At 42.6% G+C, this 13,249-nt stretch overlaps 1 protein-coding gene across 2 annotated transcripts in view; it reads right to left on the bottom strand.

The window, feature by feature from the left end:
* Positions 1-212: 212 nt before the first annotated feature.
* The window catches only part of lztfl1 (leucine zipper transcription factor-like 1), a 19,272-nt gene continuing 6,235 nt past the window's right edge, over positions 213-13,249 (bottom strand). The window contains exons 4-10 of one of the 2 annotated variants that reach the window (XM_017723316.2): positions 8,427-8,484; positions 7,973-8,044; positions 6,886-6,951; positions 6,087-6,164; positions 4,611-4,769; positions 2,977-3,080; positions 213-944 (exon numbers count right to left, since the gene is read on the bottom strand). In XM_017723316.2, the coding sequence (XP_017578805.1) occupies positions 926-944; positions 2,977-3,080; positions 4,611-4,769; positions 6,087-6,164; positions 6,886-6,951; positions 7,973-8,044; positions 8,427-8,484 (556 nt within the window). In that variant the 3' untranslated portion in view covers positions 213-925. Of the gene's footprint in view, positions 945-2,976; positions 3,081-4,610; positions 4,788-6,086; positions 6,165-6,885; positions 6,952-7,972; positions 8,045-8,426; positions 8,485-13,249 lie in introns of both variants that reach the window. The other variant, XM_017723315.2, reaches the window with a different exon arrangement.

The raw sequence follows: 13,249 nt of genomic DNA on the forward strand, positions 1-13,249 counted from the left end.
TTGTTTACATCTTAACTGCTGAAAGATGCAGAAATGTTAATAAATCTGCGAAATTTCCCGTTAAAGTGTCCTTTTATATCGTCACACTGGACAGTCTAACTGGTCTGCGTAAACCTTTGAGTAGAAAAGTACATTCTGTTCTGGTTCTGAAATGTAACATTGAGAAATGTTTGTAATGCGACGCATAAAATAAAACCCATGAAGCTCAAGAGGAGGAGAAATTTTCACCATAGTGTTATTAAACTAAGCTCATAAGAAAGACACGCGTTTCTGCTCAGAATGAACTACAGTTAAGAACACAGCCGAAACAAACAGAAAAAAGAAACAACAAAAATGAAAAGAAAAAGTTCTCGACTGATGTGGTTCTACTCTGCTACTGCATGGCCAAATAACTCTTATCTACCGCTGCTAATTCATTAACATTGATTCATTAACATAGCAAAACAATTCATAAAAAGAACAAGAAAAAAAGAAAACAACAAAGGGTCCCAAAGAGGGGCAACGATTTACGCCTCAGGGTCAAAGGAGTCCCCATGAAAGAGATGGGAACGAAGCTTTAGGCATGAAAATTTCCTCCTCAGCTAACTAAGCATGAACTTTAGTGCAAAACATGAACTGGTAGAGTTGTTTCCATGATAAGCTGCACACATTTAAGAGTCTCAAGCTGAGAGAACTACAGACGAACCTAAATAACATCCCTATCCTGCAAAAAATATTACTTCTGCTATAAAGCCGTACTCAGAAGGGCGGATTTTCTGAAGAGGAACTGGCAGCGACTGCGTTAAAGTCCCCTTTAGTCCTTCTGTTCTTTCGTTCTTTGGTCCCTTGCCTTTTTGTAGTGTATAGCATCAAAGTTAAAAGCGTCTGTCCATAAACTCCCCCCCCCCCCGTCGCGCTGAGCAGGTGTGTCCCACGGGGCAAGACTTCACTCGTCAGACTCGTACCTGCGGAAACAGCACAACATACATGTATAAGAACACAGCCACAGTGATTCTAAACAGGGTCACACTTCGGCGTTTTCCCAGCGCGAACAAACCCGGTTCAGTTTCACAACTACTGCCAACATGAAACTGCAGGCTTTATGCAGCGCGGACTTAACAGACAGGTTTAAAAGAGGAACTCTAATCGAATAATTACCACCAGCGACATTTCAATACGCTTACTAACACAATGCCACTTAATGCATCAGGTCAGAATCAACCCCTACAGTAACCTATGGGACAGCGGTTACACCTCAATTCTACACAATTCCACACCAGTCATATCACCAGCCAGTCTAGCTGAAGTTCAACCAATGTAAACATGTAACGTCAGCTCAGCAGCTCAGACACTGAGCCTGAGAATTCAACCTCTAATTCTCCCAGGTCATTTTTTTCCAGCGTGGTGCCGTGATCAGACGCCACCTGTGCAGCAGTCGTGAAATTTCCTCACTACTAAATATTCCACAGTCCACTGTCAGTGGGATTATAACAAAGTGGAAGCGATTGGGAACGACAGCAGCTCAGCCACGAAGTGGTCGGCCACGTAAAATGACCGAGCGGTCAGCGGATGCTGAGGGGCATAGCCAGTGTTGTCTAAGACTGATTATCATGCTGAAAAAAGCACATTGTTTATAATGTTAATGATAAAATTTGATGATATTCTCCACTTCCACATTGTGTCGTTGTAAAACAATGACTAAAACTCCAGCGTGTATGAAAGAACATCTGCGATACAGTGACGTGCTTCCCATCTGACTTGCTTCTCGACTTTAAACCCACTGTAATCACCGACGAGCTCAGCCCCTCCTGCAGCTGTGCTGGCTGTGACACCGTCGCCTGTGCTGTACTGTAAGCCCTTAGAATTTTACTCTGAAGAGAAAAAAATGATAATGTGCGGCACTAGGGCTGGAGGATTCATCAAATTTCAGTGACTATGAAATCAAAATAATTGAGAAAATTGAGAAAAAAAAGTTTTTGCGCCGAATTCCGTTTTGCAAATCCTGTGAACCTCTTTCCTTTATTTTTTTGTCTTTTTCAGTTGAAATTAGATAAAGAGAAGATTTTTACACTTGTGTGTTGTTTACCAAAAGAAAAAAATGATGTGATTTATTACTTATATTTCAGATTCTTGGCTTTTGCTCATTTCCTGTGAAGAACATATAAAATAACCCATTTTCAGGGTCTTCTCTCTGTTCACCCCCCCCACAATTATATTACACAGGTGGTGCTGGGCTGAACCTGCGGGGAGTAAAAGTGTGAAGGTGCTGTGTCCTTCACTCTGTTCTCCTCCTACATGGCCTAGTGTGTGTGTGTGTGTGTGTGTGTGTGTGTGTGTGTGTGTGTGTGTGTGTGTGTGTGTGTGTGTGTGTGTGTGTGTGTGTCTGAGGTGGGACAACATGGACAGGCTGCTGACTGGCTACAGCTGCTAAAGGAGAACCCTACGCTGGACACTTGTGATATTTTAAACATCTGGTACTTTTACATAAATTGTTGTGGCTGTATTGATTTAACTAAACAATAATGTGGTGGATCCACCAGACCACTGAGTTACAAGCACATCAACACCACAGAAGGGATTAAAGTTCAGTCAATGCGTGATGTTTCCAAAGTCAATGAGTGACTGTGATAAGCAACAATGATCTCAATATTGACCAAAATAATCGTGTTGTGATTTTTTTCTATAATTGAGCAGAAAACTCAACTAAACCTGCACACCAATGTTCAAAGATGGCAGTGATTCTCCTTGATGTAGCATGAAGAAACCAGAGAATTTCCTGGTGATAAGATTAATGTAGCCACAGACTCAAACACAGCTGTTTTCACAGGAAACCAGCGAAACTGAACAGGGTGGGTCAGACTGAACCGTCTCTACTGACAGATCAAACACAGTGCTGACTCCAGCATTTTCAGTGCAGTGGAATCCTCACCCTGAAAGCTTTTAAACAGGTGAGCACCTCTTAACTGATCATCTAGTATCGTTTACAGCAGCACTCACCTCTGTAGTCTTTTCCTGAGATCCTTAATCTGATCGTTCTTCTTACTTAGGATTTCCTTCATGTTCCGATATGCAGCCGTCTGCTGGAACTTCTTCTCCAGCTCCTGAACAAATACGTATCTTTTTTTTTTTAGCATGTATGGATTATTATGGGGCACACTGCGGTCACAGCGGGGAGCGGGGCAAGATGTAACGCAGGGTAAAAAGTAACATGGACTTTATGTTCAAGAAGGCTCTTCTTCTCATATACACATCAAAATTGGTGAATTCTTAACATTCGGATGTTTTATTATTTTTAATGCACAGATTCATCACAAATGTAAATGCAATTTAAATAACACATTTATTTCACTAATCAACATTTTTTACTACTTAATTTATAAGTCTCCTTTTACTAATCATATTTATTATGATGCATATATTTTTAGATACAGTGCCATGAAAAAGTAGTTTAATTGTTAATTACTGTACTTACTACACTTTCTGCACACCTCGTTGCACAACTTGCACATTTGAAAACACCAAGACACTTTATTTCAGTACCAATATCTGCACATGTTTATTCGGTATTGTCACTATATGCTCTTACCTGCGCCTCCCTGTACGGTCTATTGCACTGCCTTTTCATCTCAGGTTACAGATCTTATTGCATATTTGTGCCTAATTCTAGTTGTATTTATGGCTGTGGAGGGTTTTTTGTATTTATTCTTGTTTTTATATTGTATCACCCTTATTATAATTATTATTACTGTCCTGTGTTTTGTGACTCATACTGGCTGCTGAATCTCCTTCAGGATAAATAAAGTGTCTGTCTGTCTGTCTATCCATCCATCCATCCATCCACCCATCTCACTATCTATCTCATTCACTCATTGGGAAAAAAGTTAACTAACACCAACTGGCCCTGTTTGAAAAATTAATCAATCAACAAATTAAGCAATGTCAGTTCATAATCTAAACTAGATGCACTAAGGTTTGACTGATGTCAGCCTTGTAGAACCCAAATCTCTTAAATAGAACCTTTCCAGCAATGTGAAGGCTGAAAGTTCTGAATGTGCAGCTCACTATGCCTCAATCAAAAGAAAGAAAGATGAGGAAAAGTTACTGGAATATATCAGGGAGGAAAAAAGTTTACAGAGCCATTTCTGAGGCTCTGAGACTCCAGAGAACCTCAGTGAGAGCCACTATCTCCAAATGGAGAAGATTTGGAACAGTGAACCTAAATTCCTCCAAGAGCACAGCGACGACTCATCCAGGAGGTCACAAAAGAACCTAGATGAACATCTAAGGAGCTGGAGGCCTCGCTCACCTCAGATAAGGTCAGCATTCATGACTCTACTGTTGGAAAGAGGCTGGGGGCCAAAAATGGAGTCCATGGTAAACGAGGCAAAAATCACCGCTAACCAAGAGGAACATAAAGGTTCATCTCACATTTGCCAATAACATCTTGATGACAAACTGTCAGAAATGGCAACTTTTTTAGCTGTTCATTTGTTATAAAACGTAAAAAAGCAGCAGGCATTTTTTAATTGGTGTAGCTAAAAAAATAAAATGAACCAAAAATGTGCTGCTTTTGTTTTTCTTTTGACAGTGTTGAATGTTACCATCTTGTGGGTTGAGCGAGAGTCCGGTACCTTCTCAGCGAGGGACAGCTGCTCCTGGACCCGCAACAGGTCATGTTTAGCCAACACCAGGCTCTCCTGCAGCTCCTTCTGGGAAGTAGCGTTTGCGGTCAGAGATTTCTCAAAGTCGGCTTGCATGGCTGCGACCGTGTCCTCCAGGTTAGAGATCTCCTGAGCACGCAACGCGCACTGAAATAGATCAGGAGGACGGCCGGCCTTTACTGTCAAGTTTGCTGAGTTTTGTGAGCAACAATCTACACAACTGAGCAACTTCTGTTTCTAATGTGTACAGTGATAAACTCAGTACATACCCCAAATGTTCCAGAGAGCCGACAGAGGACAGTGAAGAAAATAATAAAAAATTAAAAAAATTAAATCAAACGGAATCACCAGCCAAAAAAAGGAAAATAAAGAATCAGCATGCAGCAACACATGTGGAGACCAATCACCAAATTATAGAAAAAAATGAACGCATCTTTATCTTCATTCTGCGCTCACTACAGATGAATTTAGCTGGAACACCAGGCTAGAGGTCTGCACTCCTGCTGGACCCCACACAATATCTCACGGTGCAGGACTAATTTTCAGTGTTGCGTGCGGGAGCAGACGGGATGATGCATACATGAAGAGAAATCCCGGAAATTAATGAACAGCCTAAATAAAGTAGAATGATAACTAAATCATATATAAACAAAACAAAATGACAACAAAATTAAGTCGCTTTATTAAGCTGTGAAGCAGCTGATCAGATGAACAACACACAGATTCTCATATCTTACAGAGACGGCGGAGCCTTCAGCCCGATGGCCACAGCTGCCCAGCAAATCACCAAAAATAACTTCTGAGGTTTAATTCCTACTTTATATTTACTGGGAACAAATGGCGTTTGGTGAAGTTACTCACAGTGAGCCTGATGACCACGACTGCCGTGTTATTGCAGCAGAAGATCACATGTTTGTGATTAGACTGTGTCAAATTTTGGATGTCAGTTCACCTTCATGGAACTGCATGGGCAGGGGCGGGACAAAACGTTTCGGTGGCGGGCGGGGGCGGGGCAAAACGTTTCAGTGGCGGGCGGGCGCGGGACAAAACATTTCGGTGGCGGGCGGGGGTGGGGCAAAACGTTTCGGGGGCGGGAGGGGGCGGGACAAAACATTTCGGTGGCGGGCGGGGGTGGGGCAAAACGTTTCGGGGGCGGGAGGGAGCGGGACAAAACGTTTCGGGGGCGGGCGGGGGCGGGCCAAAACATTTCGGTGGCGGGCGGGGGCGGGCCAAAACATTTCGGTGGCAGGCGGGAGCGGGACAAAACGTTTCGGTGGCGGGCGGGAGCGGGGCAGAAGATTCCAATTTCATGCAGGAGTGGGACTGAAAAACCAGTCCCTTGCAGACCTCTACACCAAGGGCTCAAAACTCACCACACAGTCTTAAAGGCGTTCCTGAAGCTTGTTTTAGTTCAATTAAGCCAGAGTTGTTTAGGGACAGACATACCTGTTGATCTCCCTGGATCTTCTGAAGGTCTTTCAGGGCCCTCTCAGCCTTGACCTTCTCATCCAGAGCACTCATGGCCTACAGTGGGTACAAATACATGATACCATGACATAGAGCAGGGGTATCAAACTCAATCAATAAAAGGGTCATATTAAAAAAAAAAAAAAAAATCACACCAAATCTGCAGCCAGAGAAAATAAAACATTTTAATTAAGGTTGTGCTGTAACCTGAATTGGCCATTGTTCTTTCAAAATATTCAAAAACTTCAATAGTAAAATATAGACACTTGTGGTAGAACTTGAAATATTACATAAATACTTTAAATATTCAATATTTAAATGTACCCAAGGGCTCAGTGTTTAAAAACTACCTATTTGCTTGAACTACACACCTGGTGTCCTTTCTTTGCTGCAAGTTCATTAACACTTGGGCTCAGTGTCTGAGCTGCTGTTAAGTGTTTATGCTGAACTGCAGCTGAAATGCATTTGGTGATGTGACTGGTGTGGAATTTTGTAGAATTGTGGTGTAACTGCTGTCCCATAGATTGTTGTTGGGGTAGGAGTGGAGAAGCACATTGCATTGCAGTGCATGCTGGGGACTGTAGTGCAGTGCATTGTAAAATGAGCTAATATTAATAGAAAATGAAAATACTTCTGCAGGCTGGGTAGGATTGGAGTTTCACTCATGGGACATATGGACGCTTACCCTGCTGTAAAACACCCAAATTAGCTCACGCAGAGGAGCTGAATCTGGACTTCTCTAACGAGTTTCATCCAATTTCCTGATTTATTTCTTTACCTGGCTTTCTAAAGTGCGGAGTCTAGCTCTCAGCTTATCGTTTTCCTCCTGTAGTCTGGAAATCTCCTGAAAAATAAAAGCAGCAGAGTTATAAACAAAATGAGCAGTTATTAATAAAGAATCTGAAGACTTCTCCCATTTGATAAAACAAAGTAAGAAATTAAATCACAGCAAGGAAACGGAACCTTCTAGTGCTCTGTCTGAATTGGTCTCTCTTTGCTACACCCTACATTTAAAACTCTGGATTGCTACATAGAGCACTATTAAAGGGAACTCAATTGCTGATGGTAAAAAACTGTTTTATATTCTACGTTGGTGCGTTTTGCTTGATACTGTAGATTTCATCACATCAACACTACAAACATCCTGCAGTCAGTCCACTATAATATATAATCTGACCACACACATCAGAGGAGCTGACTCACATCTGTAACAGGTGTAAAGACCAGTGGTGGACAGTACCTGAGTACCTGAGTACCTGAGTAACTGAGTAAATGTAATTAGTTTCTGTACTTTAGTATTTTTGGTGTATCTGTACTGAAGTTTCTCCGTTCTGGGCGACTTTTTCCTTTCACTCCACTACATTTCAGAGTCTAATATCCGACTTTTTCCTCCTACATTTTGAGAAATCTGTCGTTCCTTTTGGTTTCTGTGTGTATAAAAACGTAACATGTCAAAACGAAAGAAGCGCAAAGCCAGAGCACCAATCAGGGCCCAGCGGTCACTTTGTTTAGAGCTGGTTTTGACCTGTTGGTCATACCGACCCAGTGCAGCACGCGGTTCAACGTCAGCGCAGCAGCGTAAAACTTTGGGAGAGTCTGTTCAACATAAATGATGAACTAACCTAACTTTGTGTAAATAGAGCACAATATAGAAATATGTCCACATATGCAGTCGAGACTGACGCGGCTTTTTTCTGAATTTCTACAAACACCATTTCATTTTATAGTAAATGAGTTTGGGCTGGTTTATGTTTATGAACAGACGCCTACAGATCAACACAGTAAAGGAAGTACAGATCCACTGGATGCTAAAGTCAAGCTTAAGACTGAGAGAATCTTTGTTGAGGTGATGAGGACTTATTTACCTTGTTGAGAAGTTCAGATACTCCTCCCTCATTGAGTGGGGCTAACTTAGGTTTACTGGACTCCTGATTTACCTGAAAGGGCATGAGAGGTTAATGCATCATGACAAGAGTTTATACTTGTATACTTATATCGCTGCTGGTGTGGTTGGTTGGTGTAGTGGGTAACACTAAGTAACAGCTTTTTTTTTTTTTACATGCAAAAAGCCCACCCTGATCTCAATGCGACATCCCTCACATTATCATACGGGTGAGCAACCTTGATTTAGATTTGTGCTGCATGTTGTGTGAGAAATCGATGTGCTGCATGTCACACATCGCTCTGCAAAGTTAACACATTAACCATGAAAAAGTGACGAGGGGCAGAAAAAAAAGGTTTTAAACACCATCTTCATAAACAAGTCTGGTCTTTCTCCGCCTTCAACATGTTGGTGTTCTGGAGCTGAAAAGCACCCACCTTACTGTTGGACTTGAAATCTGTCTTCTCAAACTCGGCCACTTGTTCCAATAACTCTCTGTGGAGGAATTGAAAGCAGAGAGACAAGATATCAGCAGGAAACCAGACTAGAGCGGAAGAAAAAGCTAAAGAACAATATACTGAGGATTATTAAAATCATTCAGATTGAAGAAGGAGGTTTGTAATAGTTAAGAGATTCACAATGTGGACAAAGTATACGTGTTGAGATTCTACTGCACTTGATATTCACCTGTGAAATCTGTTCAAATGCATTGCTTCAGTACTAAGACACTGTTAAAGACTGGACAGCATTATTATAACCAAAATCATTTACATTTGCTGGATTATACCAGTGTTTCCCACACACAGGCTGCACTTGCGCATCCCCCAAAGTACACTTACAGCCACCCAAGCCTGCTTTGTCCAATTTCACAAATTCCAAAGAGAAAATATTTAACATTTTTAGGAATAAAGCAAAGCATCACTCATTTTTATTCAATATTCAACACTCAGTGCAGTTAAATGGGACTAATTTTGGTCTTGTGATGAAACAAGTACTGACGATATGCACAATATGTTCAGAAAAGCATAACGTTTTTTGATATATATAATATGTCATTGCCTTCATACTGCAAATGTAGTCGTTGAAAAGCAAACCTACACTGAGACACATCAGTGACCTGCACGAGCAGCTCTGAATGTCCAAACCGTGAAGGCAGCAGCTTTTTTTCTGTTTCATGTTGAGAAGGTAGGGCAGTTAACACGAAGCCTTCACCTCCTCCTGAAAACAGTTTAACACTTAAGACTGCAGTGGTAAACACATCAACACTTCACGGCGATACTCTGTGGTTTGATAAGGCAGGCGAGCACTGTGGGGCCTGCAGAGCAGGGCGTTTTCCCTCGCTCTGTGTGTTTGGGTAAGCCACGGTGTGTGTGTTCCTACGCTGTTGGGAAGGAGATTGCCATTGGCCCCACACACACACACACACACACACACACACACACACACACACACACACACCGCTGTTTCTCTGATCTGTGTTTTTGCTGTTGGTGCATTTGCTCTTCGCCATGACTATAACGTGGCCTTGGAAACCACAGTCAACGTTAGATGTGCTCACACACACACACACACACACACACACTACACTTTGTTCAGTTCAACGAACTGAACGAGTTCACAACAAAACCTCAAAATTGTGTGTTGGGGAAAAAAAAAAAACCTGCCATGGGAGGATCACCTTAACTACTTTCCCCCTCATCTTCAAAGAGGTGTGTTCTACACCTTGTGGTTCTATTCCAAATAGTAACGTAGAACAGGTTGTAGTGCCTCACAAATGACAACCTCAGTTTCCCACGTACACACAGTGCTGTGCAGAATTAGTAAAGGGAACGGTTCTATATAGAATCATCAACACTCAAAGAACCATCTGCATGCATGGTGAACTGGTTCTTCAGATGGTGGAGGTGCGGTGTATGGTTCTATACAGAACCTTTTTAAAAATGGTTCTATATAGCACCAAAATGGGTTCATCTATTGTGATGACATTAAGCTTGGAACAATAGAAGAACCCTCTTTGGTGCTATAAGGATTTTCAAAAAGATTCTATAGAACATTTGTGCATGAAATGATTCTATATAGAACTAATGGCTCTAAATAGACACATCCCCTTTACCCCCTGAAGAACCATCTTTCTTAAGAGTACATGGAAACAAATAGCCCCAACGGAAATCCTTTGGCTGAGGTGACTGACAATTAAGAAGATACTAAAGCAGCAATACAAGAACCCTTTTTGTGCTATATAGAACCGTTTTAAAAAGGTTCTGTAGAATATTTAAGCATGAAATGATTTTGTATAGAACTTGTGGTTCTGAACAGAACCATTCCCTTACCTAAAGAGCCCCCTTTTCTTAAGAGTATATTGAAACAAATATCTTCTATGGCAACGCTTTGGCCGCAGTGACCGCCACTTAAGGAGACTGCAGTAGTTACTAAATATAAAGGCTCATATAAGCAGTGTGGCCATTTCTCGGCTCATACACACGCATTAAATCTAGAAATGAAAAGCGGAACTGAGCCATGCGTGTTTGAGAATGAACTGGAGTGGAACTGGACAGCCCTGGTTTAAACCGTCAGGCCAATATGTCCAAAAGTTTGCAGACACCTGCTCATAGTGTTTCCTCTGAAATGAAGGTATTAATACTGAGTTTGTGCTGCAGTAACAGCCTCTACTCTTCTGGGAAGGCTTCATGTCTCGTCCAACATCAGTGTCTGACCTCACAAATGCTCTTCGGGATGAATGGGCAGAAATTCCCACAGACACTCTCCAACATCTTGTAGGAAGATTCCCAGAAGAATGGAAGCTGTTGTAGCTGCAAAGGGGGACCAACTCGATATTAACGCCCATGGATTTAGAATGGGACTCCTGTAGGTGTGATGAGTAGGTGTCCCAATACTCCATGTAGCGTATGTAAGTGTATGTATTCTAAATGTGTCCAGACACGTCTTCTAGTTAGTTAGGTCAGCTTCTGTAAGGTCACCCGTTGTGGACAGCTTGTATAATCCCTATAGAAAGTACTGACCAATAGAATGGGATCCTCTGGAGCAGCTGCCCGTGAGCCTAAGGTCACCCTGCCCTATGCCAAGTGTCAGGACAGTAGCTTTTACAGAATAACAGTCCCTGAGTTCTTTGTCTTACTATAATGCCATGAAAGAAAAGAGTATTACGAAAGTATCCTAACTAGACAGAACCTCCTAAACACTCTCGACTTTAGGACACCCGCAGTGTCCTGACTTCTGCTTTATCCTTCTGATTCAGTCGGGTTTAGGCAGCATAACAAGTTCAGTATAACCAGCATAATGGCATTACATTCATTATGCTGCAGAAGGTGGTTTCACTTACTGGATATTTATTTTTAACTCTGTGGTTCAAAAATCGCAGATATGCAGACTTCTGGAGAAACGGAAACTGAAACTCTGCTGGGAATCTTCTACAAGATTCCGGAGAGTGTCTGTCAATGTTCCAGTTCATCCTAAAGGTGTTTGATGGGGTTGAGGTCAGGACTCTGTGAGAGTCAGTCAAGTTCTTCCACACCAAACTCACCCAGTCATGATTTTATGGAGCTGCTTTGGTCACTGGGGCTCAGTCATGCTGTCCAAAATGTCTTGGTGCTGAAGCATTAAGATGCCCCCTCACTGGAACATAGCCCTGAACCCCTGAAAAACAGCCCCGTATCATCATCCCTCCTCCACCAAACTTTACAGCCGGCACAGCGCAGTCAGGCAGGGAACGTTCTCCTGGCATTCGCCGAACCCAGACTCGTCCATCAGACTGACGGATAGAGAAGCTGCTCCAGAGTCCAGTGGCGGCGCTTTACTCCACTCCATCCGACGCTTGGCTCTGTGCTTGGTGATGAAAGGCTTGAATGCAGCTGCTCAGTCATGGAAACCCTGCCATGAAGCTCCCGGTGCAGTTTCGGTGCTGATGTTGATGCCAGAGGAGGTTTGAACACTACAGGTATTGATCAGCAGAGCGTTGGACACTTTTAAGCTCTGTGCTCCTCAGAACTCGGCAGCCCGCCCTATAACTCTACGTGGTCTGACACTTCATGGCTGAGCTGCTTTGGTTCCTAAATGCTTCCACTTTTAAATAATACCACAAACAGCTGAACATGGAAAATCTAGGTGGGAAGAAATTTCACCAACTGACTTGTTGCAGCGGTGGCCTCCTATTACAGCACCACGCTGGAATTCAGTGAGTTCTTTAGACCCATTCTTTTACTAGTGTGTGTAAAGGCAGGCTGCATGGCTAGCTGCTTGATTTTATACACCCGTGGAAATGAGACTGTACAAAATGCCCGAATTTAATGATTAAAATCTATGTCCCAATACTTTTGTCCATACAGTGTATTTAATATTGTATACTTGTATATCTTCCCTCATCGGGGGTCGACCAGAGGAGGAGGAGTTTCTCCCTTGAGCCTGGGCTCCTCTCACGGTTTCTTCCTCTTACATGGTTCTTACATGGCCTCTTTTTATTTATTTGTTTTTATCTATAAACTGCTTTTCGGTAAAGCTGCTTTGAGACAACACTAGTTGTAAAAAGCGCTATACAAATAAATGCCGTTTTGTTGCTGTACTGTTAAATACACTTCAGGAGGCATCAACGCAGAAATCTAGATCATTTCAACAGCAGTGAATTCCCCTCATTCAGAGCCCCCACTGTTCCTGAACTGCAGCTCATCATTGTACTACCGAAACTATGAAACCAACAGCTGAAACTAAGAGAGGTGCCAAACCAGTGTGAAAGTGACTCTGCCACTTGGTTGCATCCTTCGTGCCTTGGTTAACTTTCCCATCCCACATTAACGTTCATCTCCCCCTTCTTATTTTTAATACGGACGCACATACGATCATGGTCTGTTTCCAGTCTCCTGCTCCATTTTTCATTCTTTTCCGATGCGGAATACCGCTCACTGCAAGCACGCTCACGTTTACGGCCAGGGATCCTGCAGCCGCACGGGTGAAATTAGTGTTATGGATGCGCCGCCAGCCTCGGGCTTCTCGTGAACCTCTGCTTGGCTCGTGAACTTGTGTGGTTTCAGCTGACTTTACTATGTGAGCTGCAGGGAAAGGAAGGAAGTGGCTTTCTTTGATTGGAAAGGGGGGCATAGCTCCACGACCCGGTCAAACCCAGTGAAAGTTTCGGTAAAGGTAGCAGGTATTCACGATTCAGTCACCCACCTAACGCACTGCAGTTGTCAGTGGCAGGTTACAGTCATTATGTTTGAAATGTAGAACATTTTTGCTAAATAATGTTTTG

The sequence above is a fragment of the Pygocentrus nattereri genome, chromosome 24, assembly GCF_015220715.1.
Source record: "Pygocentrus nattereri isolate fPygNat1 chromosome 24, fPygNat1.pri, whole genome shotgun sequence".
Lineage (NCBI taxonomy): Eukaryota > Metazoa > Chordata > Actinopteri > Characiformes > Serrasalmidae > Pygocentrus > Pygocentrus nattereri.